Source organism: Mobula hypostoma, chromosome 2 (assembly GCF_963921235.1).
Source record: "Mobula hypostoma chromosome 2, sMobHyp1.1, whole genome shotgun sequence".
In the NCBI taxonomy this organism is placed as follows: Eukaryota; Metazoa; Chordata; class Chondrichthyes; order Myliobatiformes; family Myliobatidae; genus Mobula; species Mobula hypostoma.
This window is the reverse complement of record NC_086098.1, coordinates 121080308-121102304: the sequence shown is the minus strand read 5'-3', so window position 1 is coordinate 121102304 and position 21997 is coordinate 121080308. Positions and strand designations below refer to the sequence as shown.

General features: G+C 44.7%; 1 protein-coding gene across 1 annotated transcript in view; it reads left to right on the top strand.

The window, feature by feature from the left end:
- LOC134342431 (inactive tyrosine-protein kinase 7-like) overlaps window positions 1-21997 on the top strand; it is a 226225-nt gene that overhangs the window by 83063 nt on the left and 121165 nt on the right. The window contains exon 2 of the mRNA XM_063040552.1: window positions 20507-20800. Within this exon, the coding sequence (XP_062896622.1) occupies window positions 20507-20800 (294 nt within the window). The remainder of the gene's footprint in view (window positions 1-20506; window positions 20801-21997) is intronic.

Below are 21997 nucleotides of genomic sequence, written 5' to 3'. Positions count from 1 at the left end.
CAGCAAATGTTGAAGCAGGAGCTGAGTTGGTTGATAAGTGAAAGATGTGGTTTGAAGTTGATCTATATGTCAAAGATGACAATTTATTTTGACCTCAGACTGTACTTGGAGGGAGACTAGCCTAGGCAAAAGAAATCAAGTTTTTATTGCTGGATAGTCCAGGTTTTTTTGTTGTGTAAATGTCTTTGTGACCCATTTTATTCTGTGCTAGCTCTCAGACTAGTCTCTTTGGCCTTATTCCTTATTGCCTTGTAACCTGTTTGCCCTTGCATGCCCATCAACTCTATTTGATTCATCTTCCATCTATCTGTACTCAGCACTGGTCTGTAGTAGACAAGCACTGCAAGTCAGAAATCTGACAATGTAGTAGGTATTGAAGGAGAACTCCGAACTATTTCATGTTTCTTTGCCTCATAAATGCAAATGAATATCTGCTGAATGCAGACTAATTTTATGTAGGGTGGTTGATGCTTTGTAACAGGGCGGGGGGGGGGTGGTTCTGATGCAAGGTCTGTCTGATTTGTTGGTGGGTCATAGTATAGTATACCAGGTTAAAGTAAAAATGCACCTTGTGCAGCAGACATGGTAAGCTTGTATCACCTGGCTGGCTTCTGTACACTATTTTAAATGAAAGATGTATAACCAAAGGGGTCTTTCTGATCGCATTTTCAGCCAACTGCAGCTGATATGCCAGATGGAGAAAAGGGTTTGTCAGTGCTCATCAAAACAGAGCTCTTTCCTATGCGTTATGCTTTAAAATTAAAGCTGCTTTTTCTTTTGGTATTTGGCTTAGTTGGATCTTATTGTGAAACAGTGAAAGTGCATTGTGGTTGTATTGAATCTGTATGCCTGTTGAAGTTCACATAAATGGATGTCACTGCATTCCCTCATTTTATGCAAATAGGACTGTAGGTTAAAAGTACAAAATGCTGGAAATTTTCAACAGTTTAGGCAGCACAAGTTAATGATCTAGAAGATTAACTCTGTTTCTCCTCCTTGTACGTTATCTGACCGGAGTAACTTCTGTTCGTATTTTCAGAATTAAATTTAATTTTTTTCTTTTTCAACAAGAAGTTAGATGGATTAGATGCATTCTTTTGATGTTTCCAAACCCAGAGACTAACACTAAATATGAATTTATTTCCCTTTATTTCAGATGAAGTTTGATATCAATTCTCTTTATCCAGTTGCCTTCAGCTGGCCGAGCTGTTGAACATGAATGTGTAATAAGATGCTGAATAGGATCATGAACTTTGTAGTTCAAGACTGTAGATTATAATGTGTTGCTTTCATACATCTCCCAACACTTTGTATTAAAGTGGCCTTGGTAGAATGCAGGGAATAGTTGTTTCCCTTAAACTTTTTCAGGTGGAGCAGATGAAAGAGCAGAACAAGGGTTATATTTTAAAAAATGCAATTTTTGCGAAGAATAATAGTTGTACATTGACTGGCTTTGCACAGACTCATGCAATTACTCCATATGTCATTGCTAAAGTGGGATGGAAACCAGATGTATGCTTTTATTGAGTTTTTTTTCCTCCCCCATTAGCAGTTGTTGATTGGGAGATATAGACAGTTGAATAAGTATGCTATGAAAAGGGGCTTGAGAAGAGAAACATAGATTCACAGATGATGACAATTCAAAATGGCATAGAAGCCAACAAAAGTTATGTCAAACCTCTGCAATGGACTTGGTTGTCCAATACCCAAGACAAGCAGATGCTGTCAAGAGCAATGTGGTTCATATGAAATGTAAAATGCAGTTCTTTTAAACTTAAGGGGTTTTTGAAAGGAAGTTTCCAAAAAGTTAAAGCATCACTAGCTTGGCAAAAAGTGGGAAGTTTATTGTTTGAAGATTCGTGTACTTCGCATTGGCTTAACTCTATCATTTGCACTCTTATTTGCTTGTGGTTGCCTGTAAAGGTGCTTCTGCTAATGCTTTGGTGTTGCTACAAAAGTGAATCTGTCTCACCTTCCATCACACAATGTTCCTCTTGCTATTCCAGCACATGCTTGTCCTTCAATAATCATTGTGTGATCAATGCAGCTAAAACAGCCTCTGTTTTAACACACACACAGGTGGTGCTAGATACAGATTATGTTTTTCAAATTCCAAGGCATGTTTTGATTATACATAGAGCAGATGACTAACAACATGATGTGAAACCGAACAATGGTGTGTCAAATGTTAGCACTTGAAGTTCTGCTGCAGGAACAAATCTGTATCCGTATGCGCAAGAGCAAGAGAAACATTATCTTATCGAAGGTGATACACACATTTACTTGTTGCAGCAACATGACCTTTAATATGTTTGGGTCAACCACTGTTTCACATCCTCTGTGAATGCACTGCTATAGCTATCAATGTTTGAAAAACATTCTGTTTTTCTTTGTCCTTGGGAAATAATCTGATTAGCATGTGATGTGGCTTAGCAGTAGCTTCAGAGATTAGTCAAGTCCTTGATGTGATTTGCACATGTTAGATGTTTTCCTTTTTTCCATAAGGTCCTTAATTGAAGATATTAAAACTTTGATTTTTGTCAATATTTGTTTTATACGTTTGAAGGCTTTCGATCCTACCACTAAAGCTTGAGCAGCGTATAATTTCTCTTTTTGCCAGCCCCAACTTCAGGGTCACTGACATCCATTCCCTGCTTCGATTCACTCGTGTTACTTTTTCTTTACTGCTCAACTCACATTTAATTTTCTTTGCCTGCAGCACATTTGTAAAATGCAGTGGCGATATTCTGTTCAATAAACGTAGGCAACTAACAAACTGTGCATCCACAGCGCATGAACCAGACCAAATAAACAGCATTCAATTCAAACATCGGTGTCCGGAAGACTATTTCACCACTTCAATAAAACAAAGTGACGAACCCTCAGGCAAACACCGTGCAACCAAGCAACAGTCTCCAATGGATGGGCAGAGCTGACCATTTTAAAAACTGTGTTCAAACCACAAATACGCAGCATGAATCAGTAAAAGGTTGCGGTTAATCCTTCCACAAGCTGTTTCAGTTTCACCAATGAGTCCGAAGCAATCCTTTGCCATAGAATGGTGTTTATTTGGTATAACTTTTAATTTTTGTTAACTAAACTTAGTGACTTGAAAACAAATCAAAACCGCTGAGAGACTGAGTATGGGAATTGACACTATGATGCACTTCCAAAATATGGATTTCAAAGTTGAAAAAAGTACATTTGACCCTTTATTACGAAACCAGCAAAGACAAATGATCTTATAGTGATGTTGGAAATTAACAAAACTAAATTAGCAATATGGTGGAGTAAAATTAGCATAATGAAGCAATTAACAAAAACTATCATCTATGTCCCCAGCTGCCTCTAACTAAGCTAACAGAGCATGAATACTTAACTATACTCATTTGCTTCTACCACACCTGCCCCATATGATAAATTATCATGAGCCATAATAAATGCGCATCACAAAATATACAGATAGGCAAAAAGATTCGAAGCAAGAAGGCTGCAAGAGGAATAGCTAAGGATTTTCGGAGCGAAGGCATTTTACTACTTGGGGTAAAGAGAGGCAAGACTGTGCAGGAATGTGACATCAGCCAGTAGAGCAGGAAAAGTTTTAAAATGCAAGGATTCTTCAGTGGTTTTAGATTCGAAGCAAGAAGGCTGCGAGAGGAACGGCTAAGGATTTTCAGAGCGAAGGCATCTTACTCTGGGTAAAGAGAGGCAAGACAGCGCAGGCGCGTGATGTCAGCCAGTAGAGCAGAAAAGGTTTAAAAAGAAGACTGCCATATCCAGCGGGCTGCAGAGTGAGAGGGTAGAGTGATAGGGCTTTGGCAGTAACAGGAAAGGAAGAACGTGTGTGAAGCCGGTGTTCTGTGCTCGGTGTCAGATGTGGGAAGATCTGGAGTCTCCTAGCCTCCCGGACAGCCACATCTGCACCCGGTGTGTCGAGTTGCAGCTCCTAAGGGTCGGCGTTGGGGAACTGGAGTTGCAGCTCGATGACCTTCGTCTGGTCAGGGAGAGCGAGGAGGTGATAGAAAGGAGTTATAGGCAGGTGGTCACACCGGGGCCAAAGGAGACAGATAAGTGGGTCACAGTCAGGAGGGGGAAGGGGAAGAGTCGGGTACCGGAGAGTACCCCTGTGGCTGTCCCCTTGAACAATAAGTACTCCTCTTTGAGTACTGTTGGGGGGGACAGCCTACCTGGGGGAAGCAACAGTGGCCCTGATCTGGCACAGAGTCCGGCCCTGTGGCTCAGAAGGGTAGGGAAAGGAAGAGAAAGGCAGTTGTGATAGGGGACTCTGTTGTTAGGGGGTCAGACAGGCGATTCTGTGGACGCAGGAAAGAAACTTGGATGGTAGTTTGCCTCCCAGGTGCTAGGACCCGGGATGTTTCAGATCACGTCCACAATACCCTGCAGTGGGAGGGAGAACAGCCGGAGGTCGTGGTACATATTGGTACCAACGACATAGATAGGAAAAGGGAAGAGGTCCTGAAAACAGACTACAGGGAGTTAGGAAGGAAGTTGAGAAGCAGGACTGCAAAGGTAGTAATCTTGGGATTACTGCCTGTGCCACCTGGCAGTGAGTATAGGAATAGAATGAGGCGGAGGATAAATGTGTGGCTGAGGGATTGGAGCAGGGGGAAGGGTTTCAGATTTCTGATCATTGGGACTTATTTTGGGGTAGGTGTGACCTGTACTAAAAGGACGGGTTGCACTTGAATCCCAGGGGGACCAATATCCTGGCGGGGAGGTTTTCTAAGGCTACTGAGGGGAGTTTAGACTAGAATTGTTGGATGTGAACCGAACTGAAGAGACTGGGGAAGAGGCTATTGGCTCACAAATATATAAAGCTTGGAGACAGTGTGTGAGGGAGAATAGGCAGGTGATAGAGAAGGGACGAGCTCAGACCGACGGTTTGAGATGTGTCTATTTTAATACAGGGAGTGTTGTGAACAAAGTGGATGAGCTTAGAGCGTAGATCAGTACTTGGAGCTGTGATGTAGTGGCCATTACGGAGACATGGATGGCTCAAGGACAGGAATAGTTACTTCAAGTGCTGGGTTTTAGATGTTTCAGAAAGGACAGGGAGGGAGGCAAAAGAGGTGGGGGCATAGCATTGTTGATCAGAGATGGTGTCACAACTGCAGAAAAGGTGGACGTCATGGAGGGATTGTCTATGGAGTCTCTGTGGATGGAGGTCAGGAACAGGATGGGGGTCAGTAACTTTACTGGGTGTTTTTTATAGGCTGCCAAATAAGTAACAGAGATATCAAGGAGCAGATAGGGAAACAGATGCTGGGAAAGTATAATAATAACAGTTATCGTGGTGGGAGATTTTAATTTCCCAAATACCAATTGGCATCTCCTGAGAGCGAGTGGTTTAGATGGGGTAGAATTTGTTAGGTGTGTTCGGGAAGGTTTCTTGAGACAATATATAGATAAGCCTACAAGAGGAGAGACTGTACTTGATTTGGATTTGGGAAATGGACCTGGTCAGGTGTCAGATCTGTCAGTGGGAGAGTATTTTGGAGATAGTGATCATAATTCTATCTCCTTTACAATAGCATTGGAGTGAGATTGGAACAGACAAGTTAGAAGAGTATTTAATTGGAGTAAGGGGAAATATGAGGCTATCAGGCAGGAACTTGGAAGCATAAATTGGGAACAGATGATCTCAGGGAAAGGTACAGAAGAAATGTGGCTAATGTTCAGGGGATATTTGTGTTGAGTTCTGCATAGGTACGTTCCAAAGAGACAGGTAAGTTATGGTAGGGTACAGGAACCGTGGTGTACAAAGGCTGTTGTAAATCTAGTCAAGAGGGAAATAAAAGCTTACAAAAGGTTCAGAGAGCTAGGTAATGTTAGAGATCTAGAAGATTATGAGGCTAACAGGAAGGAGCATAAGAAGGAAATTAGGAGAGCCAGAAGGGGTCATGAGAAGGCCTTGGCGGGCAGGATTAAAGAAAACCCAAGGCAATCTACAAGTATGTGAAGAGTAAGAGGATAAGACATGAAAGAATGGGACCTATCAAGTGTGACAGTGGGAAAGTGTGTATGAAACCGGAGGAAATAGCAGAGGTACTTAATGAGTACTTCAGTATTCACTATGGAAAAGGATCTTGGTGATTGTCGTGATGACTTGCAGTTGACTGAAAAGCTTGAGCATGTAGATATTAAGAAAGAGGGTGTGCTGGAACCTTTGGAAAGCATCAAGTTGGATAAGTCGCTGGGACTGGATGAGATGTACCCTAAGCTACTGTGGGAGGCGAGGGAGGAGATTGCTGAGCCTCTGGCGATGATCTTTGCATCATCAATGGGGACGGGAGAGTTTCCGGAGGATTGGAAGGTTGTGGATGTTGTTCCCTTATTCAAAAAAGGGAGCAGAGATAGCCCAGGAAATTATAGACCAGTGAGTCTTACTTCAGTGGTTGGTAAGTTGATGGAGAAGGTCCTGAGAGACAGGATTTATGAACATTTGGAGAGGTATAATATGATTAGGAATAGTCAGCATGGTTTTGTCAAGGGCGGGTTGTGCCTTACGAGCCTGATAGAATTTTTTGAGGATGTGACTAAACACATTGATGAAGGAAGATCAGTAGAGGTAGTGTATATGGATTTCAGAAAGGCATTTGATAAGGTACCCTATGCAAGGCTTATTGAGAAAGTAAGGAGGCATGGGATCCAAGGGGACATTGCTTTGTTGATCCACATTGTTTTGCTTGCCCACAGAAGGCAAAGAGTAGTTGTAGACGGGTCATGTTCTAAATGGAGATCGGTGACCAGTGGTGCGCCTCAGGGATCTGTTCTGGGAACCTTGCTCTTTGTGATTTTTATAAATGACCTCGGTGAGGAAATGGAGGGATGGGTTAGTACATTTGTTGATGACACAAAGGTTGGGGGTGTTGTGGATAGTGTGGAGGGCTGTCAGAGGTTACAGTGGGACATTGATAGTATGCAAAACTGGGCTGAGAAGTGGCAGATAGAGTTCAACCCAGATGAGTGTGAAGTGGTTCATTTTGGTAGGTCAAATATGATAGCAGAGTGTGGAATTAATGGTAGGACACTTGGCAGTGGGGAGGATCAGAGGGATCTTGGGGTCCGAGTCCATAGGACGTTTAAAGCTGCTGCGCAGGTTGACTGTGTGGTTAAGAAGGCATACGGTGTATTGGCCCTTATCAATCGTGAAATTGAATTTAGGAGCCGAGAAGTAATGTTGCAGCTATATAGGACCCTGGTCAGACCCCACATGGAGGACTATGCTCAGTTCTGGTCACCTCACTACAGGAAGGATGTGGAAACTATAGAAAGGGTGCAGAGGAGATTTACAAGGATGTCGCCTGGATTGGGGAGCATGCCTTATGAAGACAGGTTGAGTGAACTCGGCCTTTTCTCCTTGGAGCGACGGAGGATGAGAGGTGACCTGATAGAGATGTATAAGATGATGAGATCGTGTGGATAGTCAGAGGCTTTTTCCCAGGGCTGAAATGACTGCCACAAGAGGGCACAGGTTTAAGGTGCTTGGGAGTAGGAACAGAGGAGATGTCAGGGGTAAGATTTTTATGCAGAGAGTGGTGAGTGCATGGAATGGGCTGCCGGCAACAGTAGTGGAGGCGGATACGATAGGGTCTTTTAAGAGACTTTTGGATAGATACATGGAGCTTAGATAAGTAGAGGGCTATGGGTAACCCTAATAATTTCTGGGGTAAGGACATGTTCGGCACAACTTTGTGGGCTGTAGGGCCTGTATTGTGCTGTAGGTTTTCTATGTTTCTAAACATATGTTCCTATACCTGGTTTAATTTTTAACCTCAAATTGGGCCCTACTTTCCTAAGTGGAAAAACATCCAAGTCCCATTGGGTAAGCAGGTTTCCAGCTGGTTTTGTTGTTGAGTTTACAGATCATTGGCATTTTAATAGGTTTTCTTGCATATCAGAGAGCATTGTCCAAAATGTGCATGAGTTCCAGAACAACACACAAAATGCTGGAGGAACAGAACAGGTCAGATCGTATTTAAATCAAAATGCTTCATCTGTCCTGAAGTGTCTTGACCCAAAATGTTGACTGCTCGCACTTCCATAGATGTGACTTCCTCCAGCACTTTGTGTGTTTCTAACTTCTATAGTCTCTCTTTGTCTCCATTGAAAGTACTAGAACTGATTTGCATTGAGGAAAGAGATTGGTGTCACATTCTGCAGTAAAACTTCAATGTTGATTTGCATCTGAAGAGATTTAGAATTAGAAGAGGTTTGAATATTCCAGTGCAAGGAATGAGCAATTACCTGATGTCCTTATCTGCATCAGTTACACAAACTAGATGGCGGAAAACAGGGAAGTCTCAAAAGGCAATGCCCTAGAAACACTCGGATTAGGAATTTGTAGAAAGAGAAGAATTTTTAATATTTGAGATGTGTTGTTGACTGGTTCCAGTATTTGGACTTGTTCCAGATTTCCTGTAATTGCCATGCTTTAGGAAAGGTCCTTCTTAAAAATAGGCAATGTCCAATTTAGGAATTATCAGCTAAACTATTTAACTAATAAGATGATTTCAAAGGAATTTTTTTAATACATGAAATTTTTATTAAGCAATATTTGTATAAAACTAAAATCAAAATCAGCATAGTTTATTGGCTAACCTTGTAGTTTTTTTCCCCTCTGTATAGATTGTGCATTATATGATGCATCTGTGGTCTTACAGAACTTTTGCTTCCTCACAACTCGTTTATCCTCTGCTTCTCTCCCCAAAATGAACTATTTGTGATATCACTGTTGGTCTCATTAAATGGGCTAAATGATATTGTGTTGTATAAGTCAGAAACCCATAGTAAGTATCCAAATAGTTGAACCTTTCTAATGTTTAGATGAGATTATGAGGACACTCAGTCCTCATTTATTGTCATTTAGAAATGCGTGCATTAAAAAAATGTTCCTCCAGAATGATATCACCAGAAACACAGGACAAACCAAGACTAAAACTGACAAAACCATGTAATTATAACATATAGGTACAACAGTGCAAAGCAATACCGTAATTTGATAAAGAGCAGACCATGGGCACGGTAAAAAAAAGTCTCAGAGTCCCGATAGCCTCATCATCTCATGCAGACGGTAGAAGGGAGAAACTCTCCCTGCCATGAACCTCCAAGCGCCGCAAACTTGCCGATGCAGCACCATTGGAAGCACCCGACTGCAGCAGACTCTTGAGTCCGTCCAAAAACTTCGAGCCTCCGACCAGCCCTCTGACACAGCCTCTCCGAGCACCATCCTCTGCCGAGCGCTTCGACCTCCCCCCCCCCCCCCCCCCAGCCGCCGAGCAACAAGCAAAGCTGAGGACTCGGGACCTTCCCCTCTGGAGTTTCTGGACCACACAGTAGCAGCTGCAGCAAAGCAGGCATTTCAGAAGTTTCACCAGATGTTCCTCCGTGCTGTCACGTCAGTCTCCATCAAATCAGGATTGTGCACGGCACCCTACAGACATCACCACAGGAGTGGCTGCTGCGAGCTGCGTTGCGCCGCCATCTTCTCCTCCCTCATTTAACCCCAAATGTCAGACGTTTACTCTAAAAATCTTCAATAGAGTTGGCATATCCAACTAGTCTGGCTATATTTTGGTTGAAAAGTGTAATAAATTATTAGCTGCTTTTGGAGCTGCTTACTTTAGTTTAATATTTGGTGTTGCTCCAATAACTTCTAATTGCTATTCATAAATGCATAGCTGATAGGTTACTTCCTGCAATTATGTTGATTATATACACACAATTACTGAGGCAGCAAATTAATTCCATAGCAAGTCTTTTGAACCAGTGGTTTGTATTAATTTTAATGAGCAACAGTCATTTTCAAGATTCTTATGAATTAAGTTTTTAATTGCTGTCTAATGTTCACACTCAGGACCTTTGTTATTACAGCCATCTTAGTTTCAACATTCAAATTTGTTTGTCTGAGTATACCAGACACATACTGGTCATAAATGGCAAGACCAGTATTGTCCTATAAAGTTTTTTGTTGGGCTCTGTTCTCCTGTCAAGATTGTAGCTCAAAATACATCTTGGAGGGAAAGCAACACCTTGTATTCCGTCTGGGTAGTCTCCAACCTGATGGCATGAGCATGCATTTCTCGAACTTCAAGTAATTGCACCCCTACCCCCTTCATCATTCCCATTTTCCCCCTCTCGCCTTATCTCCTTGCCTGATCAATACCTCTGGTGCTCCTCCCCCTTCCCTCCCTTTCTTCCATGGTCTTCTGCCATCTCCTATCAGATTCCTCCTTCTCCAGCCCTTTATCTTTCAGCACTCAACTTCACAACTCTTTACTTCACCCCTACCCCCTCCCAGTTTCACCTATCACCTACCACCTTGTACTGCTTCTTCCCCTCCCCCTACCTTCTTACTCTGACTTTTCATCTTTTTTTCCCCAGTGCTGATGAAGGGTCTCAGCCCAAAATGTCAACTGTTGACTCTTTTCCATAGATCCTGCCTGCTCATTTCCTCCAGCATTTTGTATGTGTTGTTTGGAGGGAAAGGATCATCTTACATTTCCCTTGTAAAAGTGCTCACACATCCCACTCTAATGCAGACTCAGTGCAAAGGAATTTGAGAAGTTAATCTTTACTGCTGCTTCTCTTCCCATCTGTAAGTTTCTCACATTCATTAGTGTTATTAGAATTGGTTATTATTATCAAATGCACCAAGATACAGTGAAAACCTTGTTGCGTGCCATGCAGACAGATCATGCCACACGCAATTACATTAAATAGTAAAAAGAAAATCAGATGCAGGATATAGTGTTGCAGCTACAGAAAGTATGGTACAGCTGGACAAAGTCTGAGGGCCACAACGAAGTAGATTGATAGATCAAGAGTTCATCTTTCAGTGTATGTGAGTTGTGTTCAAGAGCCTGATAATAATGGGTTGAAACTGTCCTTGAGTTTGGTGGTATTGTAGCGGTGTGCTACACACAGCGCTAGAATAACCACATGGAGTCGGTGAGTTGGAGTTGCGATAAAGAGATTTATTCAAACTTCGCGGCCCGCTTTAAAGCCTTTCCGTTCCCGCCCTCCCTGGGCGGGACTACTGCGGGGAAGCCTATTCCCAGACCCTTTCTGCGCGTGGGATTTTCCCCCTACTGGTGAAGATGGCCTGGCGCCTTTTTTGGGGCCGGCCCTCTGCCTGCGCGCCCTGTTTTGTGAGCCGGCTCGTGTGTGCTAGAAAGTGGGTTGCCACATAACCCTCCACCAGAACCGGCGATACCTCCCCCAATGTCCACAGTCTGGATTGGCCTCTGTTTGGGAGGTCTGCCCCTGCGCCACGGTGCTTGAGCCTGGACCGGCTGCTCCAAGTCCACATGGGCCGGTTTGAGTCGGTACACCGTGAAAACCTCCTCCCTCCCCCCAATGTCCAGCACGAGCGTGGACCTGTTGTTCCTGATCACCTTAAATGGCCCCTCGTAGGGCCGCTGTCCGCCCCGTCGTACAAAAAGAAACTTACAGTTCTGCAGGTCTTTGGGTACGCAGGTCGGGCTCTGTCCATGCTGTGAAATGAGTATGGGGGCCAGGTTACCGAGCCTCTCACGTAGTCTGTCCAGGACTGCTGCGGGTTCTTCCTCTTGCCCCCTTGGGGCTGGTATGAGCTCTCCTGGGACGACCAGGGGTGCGCCATACACCAACTCGGCCGACGAGGTGTGCAGATCCTCTTTGGGCGCCGTGCGGATTCCGAGCAGGACCCAGGGAAGTTCGTCCACCCAGTTAGGCCCCTCCAGGCGGGCCATGAGAGCCGACTTCAGGTGACGGTGGAAATGCTCCACTAGTCCGTTCGACTGTGGGTGGTAGGCAGTTGTGTGGTGTAGCTGCGATCCTAAAAGGTTGGCCATAGCCGACCACAGGCTGGAGGTGAACTGGGCGCCCCTGTCGGAGGTAATGTGGGCCGGTACCCCGAAGCGGGCTACCCAGGTTGCGATCAGTGCTCGGGCGCAGGATTTGGAGGTGGTGTCGGTGAGCGGGACTGCCTCTGGCCATCTGGTGAAGCGGTCTATCATAGTTAGGAGGTACCGCACTCCTCGTGACACTGGCAGGGGCCCCACAATATCCACATGAATGTGGTCGAACCTCTGGCGGGTGGGTTCGAACCGCTGCGGTGGAGCCTTGGTGTGCTGCTGCACCTTGGCCGTTTGGCACTGCATACACGTTTTGACCCATTCACTGACCTGTTTACGCAGCCCATGCCACATGAATCTGTTGGAAACCAGCCGGACGGTTGTCCTGATGGAGGGGTGCGCTAAGTTGTGAATGGATTCGAAAACCCGCCGGCGCCAGGCTGCTGGGACGACGGGACGGGATTGGCTGGTAGCTACGTCACATAGTAAGGTCCTCTCACCTGGGCCTACGGGGAGGTCTTGCAGCTGCAAACCGGAGACTACAGTCCTGTAACTGGGGATCTCAGCGTCTGCCTGCTGTGCCTCTGCCAGCGCTGCATAGTCCACCCCCTGGGACAGGGCCTGTATGGTAGGTCTGGATAGTGCGTCCGCCACGATGTTGTCCTTTCCAGAGACATGCCAGATGTCCGTCGTGTACTCGGAGATGTAGGACAGATGTCGCTGCTGGCGGGACGACCAGGGGTCGGACACCTTCATGAACGCAAGGGTAAGCGGTTTGTGGTCTGTGAACGCAGTGAAGGGCCTACCTTCTAAGAAGTACCTGAAATGCCGGATTGCCAGGTATAGTGCCAATAGCTCCCGGTCGAAAGCACTGTATTTGAGTTCAGGTGGTCATAGGTGTTTGCTGAAGAACACCAGGGGTTGCCAGCGACCCTCGATGAGTTGTTCCAGCACTCCACCGACTGCTGTGTTGGATGCGTCCACCGTGAGGGCAGTAGGAACGTCCGTTCTGGGGTGCACTAGCATCGCAGCGTTTACTAAGGCTTCTTTGGTTTTAACAAAAGTGGCTGCGGCCTCTTCGTCCCAGGTAATGTCCTTGCCCTTACCTGACATTAGAGTGAACAGGGAGCGCATGGTTCGGGCTGCTGAGGGGAGGAAACGGTGGTAGAAATTCACCATACCCACGAATTCCTGCAGGCCTTTGATTGTGTTGGGTCGGGGAAAGTTGTGGACCGCGTCTATCTTGGCGGGCAGCGGGGTTGCCCGTCTTTAGTAATCCTGTGGCCCAGAAAGTCGATGGTATCGAGTCCGAACTGGCATTTGGCTGGGTTGATTGTAAGGCCGAATTCGCTCAGGCGGGAGTAGAGCTGGCGGAGGTGGGACAGATGCTCCTGCCGACTACTGCTGGCTATGAGGATGTCGTCCAAATAGATGAATGCAAAGTCCAGGTAGCGCCCCACCGTGTCCATTAGCCGCTGGAACGTCTGTGCGGCGTTCTTTAGACCAAACGGCATTCGGATGAATTCGAAAAGTCCAAATGGGGTGATGAGTGCTGTTTTGGGGATGTCGTCCGGATGTACCGGGATTTGATGGCATCCCCGGACGAGGTCTACCTTGGAAAAGATCCTTGCACTGTGTAGGTTTGCTGCAAAGTCTTGAATGTGTGGCACAGGGTAGTGGTCTGGCGTTGTAGCCTTGTTCAGTCTGCGGTAGTCACCGCATGGTCTCCAGCCCCCCGTTGCCTTGGGCACCATGTGCAGGGGGGAGGCCCATGGGCTGTCGGACCGTCGTATGATCCCCAATTCCTCCATCTTCTTGAACTCCTCCTTCACCAGTTGGAGCTTGTCTGGGGGAAGCCTTCGAGCATGGGCGTGGAGGGGTGGTCCCTGGGTCGGGATGTGGTGCTGTACTTTGTGTCTGGGCGTGGCTGCCATGAACTGCGGTGTCAGTACTGATGGAAAATCTGCCAGGACCCTGGTGAATTCGTCGTCGGACAGCGTGATGGAGTCCAGGTGTGGGGCTGGCAACTTTGCTTCACCCAGGGAGAACATTTGAAAAGTCTTGGCGTGGAATAATCGCTTCCCTTGCAGGCCGACCAGCAGGCTGTGGGCTCGCAGAAAATCCGCCCCCAGGAGTGGTTGGGCTACAGTGGCCAGTGTGAAGTTTCACGTGAACCGGATGGAGCTGAACTGTAGCCGCACCATGTGAGTGCCGTAGGTTCGTATTGTGCTGCCATTTGCGGCCCTCAGGGTGGGTCCCGATTCTCTGTTGCAGGTGTCGTAACTCGTTGGAGGTAAAACGCTGATCCCCGCTCCGGTGTCGACCAAAAATTGACATCCCGACTGCTTGTCCCAGACGTACAGGAGGCTGCCCTGATGGCCAGCCACCGTAGCGATCGGCGGCGGCTGAGCCTTGGCGTTCCCCGGGAATTTGCAGGATGGTCTACAGCGGCGGGCCTCTGTGCCCCACCACTGGTGGTAGAAGCACCATTGCTCGTTGGGCTCTGCTGCTGGGCCTGATCTGGTCTGTTGTTGGGCTCGCAGCTTGGTGATCTGTGCGACGGATGCCCCTCTGTCCTTCTTAGCATTCCACAGCACATCTGCCCGGGCCACCACGTCCCGGGGGTCACTGAAATCTGTGTCGGACAGCAGCAGGCATATGTCCTCGGGCAGTTGCTCTAGGAACGCCTGCTCAAACATGAGGCAGGGTTTGTGTCCTTCAGCCAGGGCCAGCATTTCGTTCATTAATGCCGACGGCGGCCTGTCTCCCAAACCATCCAGGTGCATTAAGTGGCGTGCTCGTTCGCGCCGTGAGAGTCCGAAAGTCCTTATGAGCAGGGCTTTGAATGCTGTGTATTTGCCGTTCTCCGGGGGCGACTGTATAAACTCCTCAACTTGTGCAGCAGTCTCTTGGTCGAGGGAGCTCAGCACGCAGTAGTAACGAGTGGACTCCGAGGTTATCTGCCGAATGTGGAATTGTGCTTCTGACTGTTCAAACCACAGACGGGTTCTCAGCGGCCAAAAGCTTGGCAGTTGTAACGAAACTGCGTGAACAGATGCGGCGTCGGTCATCTTTGGCCCAAATATTGCTTGGGCCGTCGGAGTCACCAAATGTAGCAGTGTGCTACACACAGCGCTAGAATAACCACACGGATTCGGTGAGTTGGAGTTGTGATGACGAGATTTATTCAAACTTCGCGGCCTGCTTTAAAGCCTTCCCGTTCCCGCCCTCCCTGGGCGGGACTACTGTGGGGAAGCCTATTCCCAGACCCTTTCTGCGCGTGGGATTTTCCCCCTGCTGGTGAAGATGGCCTGGCGCCCTGTTTGGGGCCGGCCCTCTGCCTGCGCGCGCTGTTTTGTGAGTCGGTTCGTGTGTGTTTGAAAGTGGGTCGCCACAGTATGTTTGTTTAAAGTGGCATAAACTTCTTTCATAATAATCTACCTTGCTGCTACTTCATAGATGTAGCCCCCTGGTAAGGCTCAGGCTCGCTCAGCTCTCTTCTGTCTAGGGAGAGCAGCCTTCGGCCCCGCCAAACTGGGTAATCAAGTTTGTATGGATGCTGTGTGATGTACCCCACCCCGCCAAGTAACAGAAAATACACCATATGCGATTAAATGATTACACTTTATAGATCTTACTGGAACTATGTAATTAATAGAGATAAAATATAAAAGGAAAGTAAAAGGCGCCAAACTTATCAAAGTTCAACCACTTCGTGCACACAGTTGGAGGTCAATTAACGGAGTCGTCTTTCTACCATTCGATCCCCTCCGACCTCCTCGACCCGCCACCTGGGACCAACCACAGTGGTTGACCAGATGTCTCCTCTCCTCGCCGAAGACCCTGGGCCTCGGACTCCCGCTCAGGGTCCATTTCGGCGCCCAGCTTATAGCATCGTGTCTTCTCTCCCTGACCCCATCGTGCCTTCTGTCCCAAAGCCCGCAAAAACAATAGCTTACAGACACACAAGAAAGAATAACGTCAATCCCAATTGGTTCGTTCCCTGTCTTATCAGTAATATAACCCAAGCAAGCAGAGAGAGAGAACTCCTTACATCGCAGTTATTATTACAGAAAAACCATTTTTATTATAACATAACAAACAAATGCACCTCCTTGAAAATATCCTCCTCTCTGACTATCAACACTGGTGCACCTCAGGGTGTGTGCTTAGCCCACTGCTCTACTCTCTGTATACACATGACTGTGTGGATAGGCATAGCCCAAATACCATCTACAAATTTGCTGACGCTACAACCATTGTTGGTAGAATCTCAGGTGGTGACGAGGGGGTGTACAGGAGTGAGATACGCCAACTAGTGGAGTGGTCCCGCAGCAACAAACTGGCACTCAACGTCAGTAAGATGAAAGAGCTGATTGTGGACTTCAGGAAGGGTAAGACGAAGGAACACATACCAATCCTCATAGAGGGATTAGAAGTGGAGGGAGTGAGCAGCTTCGAGTTCCTGGATGTGAAGATCTCTGAGGATCTAACCTGGTCCCAACACAGTCATAAAGAAGGCAAAGCAGCGGCTATACTTTATTAGGAGCTTGAAGAGATCTGGCATGTCAACAAATATACTCAAAAATATCTATAATTGTACCGTGGAGAGCATTCTGACAGGCTGTATTACTATCTGGTATGGAGGGGTTACTGCACAGGACTGAAAGAAGCTGCAGAAGTTTGTAAATCTAGTTGGCTCCATCTTGGGCACTAGCCTACAAAGTACCCAGGACACCTTTAGGGAGCGGTGTCTCAGCAAGGCAGCGTCCATTATTAAAGACCTCCAGCATCCAGGGCATGCCCTTTTCTCACTGTTACCATGAGGTAGGAGGTACAGAAGCCTGAAGGCACGCACTCAGTGATTCAGGAACAGCTTCTTCCCCTCTGCCATCCGATTCCTGCATGGACATTGAAGCTTTTGACTCTACCTCACCTTTTTAATATACAGTACTTCTGTTTTCGTACATTTAAAAAAATCTATTTAATATACATAATTGATTTACTTGCTTATTTATTATGTTTTATATTTTTTTCTCTCTGTTAGATTACGTATAGTATTGAACTGCTGCTGCTAAGTTAACAAATTTCATGTCACATGCCGGTGATAATAGATCTGATTCTGACATTCTTAGCTTTCAGAGTGATGATTGCTCTCCATCTTGAAATTAAAAATGTGGTTGAGTTTTCAGAGGCCTGGATGTGGGTACAAGAAATCAAAACTTACCAATGAAAAGAATTAAGAAATTTAAGTAGTTCTGATTTTTTTTTTAAAAAAAGGTCATTCTCATCATAACTGTGTTCGGCACAGTGGGCCGAAGGGCCTGTATTGTGCTGTAGGCTTTTTATGTTTTTATAACTAATAAAATGCAGCACGTCATAAAACTTCATAAAGGTTCTCTGCCTTCCATCAGGGAGGGAGATCTGTCATCTTTAATCGGCTTAGTCTAAATATGGGCCCAGGCTTGTCAATGTGTTTGACTGTAAATTGTTTATAGAAATGTCCAAGCAAGGTACACTTTGGGGTGCAATTTGGGAGAGGTGAAATGCTGATGATATCCACATCCCATAAATAGATATAAATATAATGCATCCAACTTTTAATACCTTTTACTTCATACAAGCAAGCTGCTTAGCAGTATAGGTGTAAACTACATATTTGCATCAACCCAATTATTGTTCATTTCTACCTCCATAACTTCACCTGACTCAGCTTCTGCTTTGATGTGTATGCTGTAGAAACAGTTGGACATGATCCTATTACTCAAAATGTCACTGTTCCAGTGCCTTAAATGGGGTAAAAATGTTGGAAGTACTCAACAGATTAGGCAGCATCTGTGGAAGTAAATGTCAGAACAGAGATTTTAGTTGGCTAAAGGTTTTGAATTTTATTGAACAAAGATGGAGTTCAGTGGCTGATCAGCCTTAATCTAAATAGAATGGCAGAGTAGCTCATAAGACTCTGTGCAACAATCAACCAAATTACAGAGGAAATTTAAAGTCTGAATACTCCTGAAAAGAACTGATGTAGCCCAGCCAAAGTTTTAGCCGATTTTAATGTTATTGTTTAGCTTGAACCATTTCACAGAAATTTAAAGTGCTGTTTCACTTTGAGGTGAGACCCGGATCGCCCATTCATTGCAGCGCTGTGACGGGGGTCCTAAATTACCCCTATGAACTGAGCTTTTGAACAGAGAGAGTTGTTTAACACCAACATCTTGTTTTTTAAGAGAGAAAGAGAAAGAAAGAGAGAGATGAAGACTGCTTTGAGATGGTGTTATGAACCCCTAAGATTCATATTTCCTGTGGACTGTCACTTTAAGGCACGAGGAAGAACTGAGACTAACTTTTGGATTTCTGCTGAGTTCGGAGAGAGAGGGCACTGAGCAGCTCGTAAGTTGCTATGGTGACCAAGGGCAGCGTTATTTGATGGACAATCGATGTTATGGTTTCTCTGGAGCATGCTTATACTTTCTCCAAGTTCATTGCCTGCTTGTACATTCATAGTCATACTTTATTGATCCCGGGGGAAATTGGTTTTCGTTACAGTTGCACCATAAATAATAAATAGTAATAAAACCATAAATAGTTAAATAGTAATATGTAAATTATGCCAGTAAATAAGTCCAGAATCAGCCTATCGGCTCAGGGTGTCTGACCCTCCAAGGGAGGAGTTGTAAAGTTTGATGGCCACAGGCAGGAATGACTTCCTATGACGCTGTGTGTTGCATCTTGGTGGAATGAGTCTCTGGCTGAATGTACTCTTGTGCCCACCCAGTACATTATGTAGTGGATGGGGGACATTGTCCAAGATGGCATGCAACTTAGACAGCATCCTCTTTTCAGACACCACCATGAGAGAGTCAGACAGCGAAGGGAGGAGTTATTTGAATGACAATTGGTACTCAGTGTGGTGAGATAAATAGGAGGTCAGGTGATAGACCTGCAACACATGTTTTTGGACACTGAATGAGCTTTGTTGTGCCCACAGAAAAAAAGGGGACAGAAAAAAAATGGGTTTTTGGAGGATCGATCAGTAGCTCTTGCAGTGAGAAAAGGGAGTGACCGGTGGGGAGTTGTCCATGTGTCCAACCCTTGCCTGGGTTGATGATTCCACCACAGAAAAACGGTTCCCTTTGTTGTGGTCACAGTCAGTGACTTATAAAGGATTTCAGAGGACAACGGGAAGATCGGCGTCAGCTCACCTAAAGACTCAAATCTGTCCCTCTCTCTCTCCATTACTACTTAACTCAATACCTCAAACTGAACTGAACTTTACTCATCATCGTAAGATTCTATCCATTTACCCCTAGACTTGAAGAAGCTTGGTTTTCATATGTATATATTCCACACTTACTTATATATAATCATTGCTAACCTATTTGATTTATCTGCATTTATATTACTGTATTGTGTAGTTACTAATAAATGCCATTAGTTAGTAGCAATACTGGACTCCAGAGTGTTTTCCATTTCTGCTGGTTCTTTAACCCGTCACAGGGTACGTGATAAGCACCAAGATCACCAAGTTCCACTGTTTTAATATCACATGTCTCTGTCCTACCTATTACTGGTTATATAATCCTTAATTTGTCCCTTTTGTGTAACATGGCTGTTCTCCCATCTGTAACCCAACAGAAGTTTGTGTTCATACAAGATCATGCACTTGGTTCAAATTTCATCCATACCCAGTTTGTCCTTCCCTCTTTCCCATGTACCCCCAACTTGCACCACATTCACCACACATCATTGGAAGCTGACTCTCATTCTGATGGCATATGGGTTTTGAAACCTTTTCTTGTCGTTTCTCCTTATTACCCTGCCCCATCCTAGCAATAACATACTTAGTTCTCTCTGCTTCTCCATTTCAGGCCTCTGTGCATCTTGATTTTTTTTCTTTCTCTTAACACTACCGCAGTGACAGGCTTCAATTATCAAGGCCCAAAGTTCATGAATTTTCTGGTATTAAAAACTGTCTCTCTCCTGATTGAAAATGTTTCCAAAATTCTACTTTCTGACTGAATGTTCAGTCTTTTGCCCCTTTGTTTCTCTTTCTGGCTTAGAGTCAAATGTAACTGAAATTTTAAACTTAAATAAAAAAGAAAAAAAAAGAAAAAAAAAGCTAGTAATGGTGAGTAGGGAGTCGGTATCCGTGGAAGAGAGGAGTAGAACTTCAAGGTCAGCATTCCTGGAAGGGACGTGGCAGTAAATTTGACAATAAATTGGTGGGGGGGGGGGAGGGTTCTTTTATTACTTTGTAATGCTGCTGCTATAAATGCTAAGTGCTGTATAAATGCAAGAGGTCATTTCTCCAAATATGGAATGCAACCCACCACCCTGGATATTTAGTTTTTGAGTAGAATATTTTTTAAAAAGTATGCAAATATTGATTAAAGCTTCATTGTTACAATACCTCGCCTGAATGTGGTAAAGAAAGCTCAGAGGCGAGTGAGTAGTGGACATCATTTTTTTGTGTTCGTGTCCACTTCTGTTCATTTGGACAAAACCTTGCAATAGGGAAAAGATGATTGACTTGAACGTGAACTTCTGTTTCTGTCTCCACAGATGTTGCCGAACTTGTTAAGTATTTGCTGAGTTTTGTTTTGTGTGAGATTAATGACTAATGAATAATATTTTCCTTTTTCTAGTGTGCTGTTCACATGCGCTAATTCAATTCACAAAGGAGCCCTATTCCCAAGATGCTTTACATGGGCGCAGAGCAATTCTTCGCTGTGAAGTTCAAACTCCAACAAATATAAAATTTGAATGGCTTCTAAATGGCAATCCTGTAAAGACGTCTGAAAGGCGCTTCATTGAAGGAAGCAATCTGCAGTTTACAGTAGTTGATCGGAGAGAAGACAGTGGAAACTTCCAGTGCATTGCTCGGAATACAGTCACTGGAGAGGAGGCTCAAACGTCAGTGGCATCTTTCAATATCAAATGTGAGTAGCAGTACTTTGAGTAGACAAGTTGCACATCATAAGGGACTCAAGTTTATATTCTACAATGCTAAGGACCAGAAAGGGTTAATGAATGAGAAACATTTGATGGGTCTGTGCCTATACTCAGTAGAGTTCAGATGTTTGAGGGGGATCTCATTGAAATTATCAAATATTGAGAGTCTTAAATGGTGGATGTTGAGAGGATGCTTCCAATAGTGGGGGAGTCTAGAATCTGAGGGAACAGCCACAGAATACAAGGACACCCCTTAAAACAGATGAGGAATTTCTTTAGCCAGAGGGTGGTGAATCTGTGGAAATCATTGCCACAAATTGCTGTGGAAACTAAGTCATTGGGTATATTTAAAGCGGAGATTGATAGGTTCTTGATTAGTAAGCATGTCAAAGGGTATAGGCAGAAGGCAAGAGAATGTATCTCCAGTACTTTCTGTAACCTTAAGACCTGTACAATATTACTGTCTTCATTCAGCTGGTGTCACAGCTAGTTGTGGAGCTGCCATGTTGTTTCACCTCATTGCTATGATTTAGCCAGAAGCTGGGTGAATTGAATAGTCAAATGAGAATAAAGTTTAGTAAGAATGTGAGCAATCATCATAGAGTATAAGGAAGCTGAGAGTTCTGGAAAACAGTGAAGTGGAGGCAAAGCCAAGATCAAATCAGTCATGATGTGTTTGAATGACAGCAGGCTCAGAGGATGTGCTAATTAATACAGACAAGCTCGAGGCCATAAACTCAGATCATTCTGCTTCTCATATTCTGATGTTTTAACTGCCAGCTTTGCAGCTAGATTGGAGGAGTATTGTTTTTTGGGTGAAAACTGCTTAATTGAAAAAAGTTAATATTTTGTTTCCTCAGCCAGATGGCAAGTAACAATATAAAGATCCTCCTCTGCTGAAATATACAAAGAACATTTCACTTTCATCTTTATTGTGTGAAAAGCGTCTTCCCATAGGTTATATTGAACTGGCAGGAAATGTATATTAATATTTAAGAGCCAATCTGGAATAAAAACAACCATCTGTAATGTTGAACATGAAATTACCAGATTATCATAAAAGACCAACTGGTTCACTGATTCCCTTCAGGGAAGGAAACCTGTCCTTGTCAGATCTGTCTTGAAAAATCAAAGAAATGGCACATGCTGAAAAAAAACATAAAAACAGAGAGATGGAAAATCTT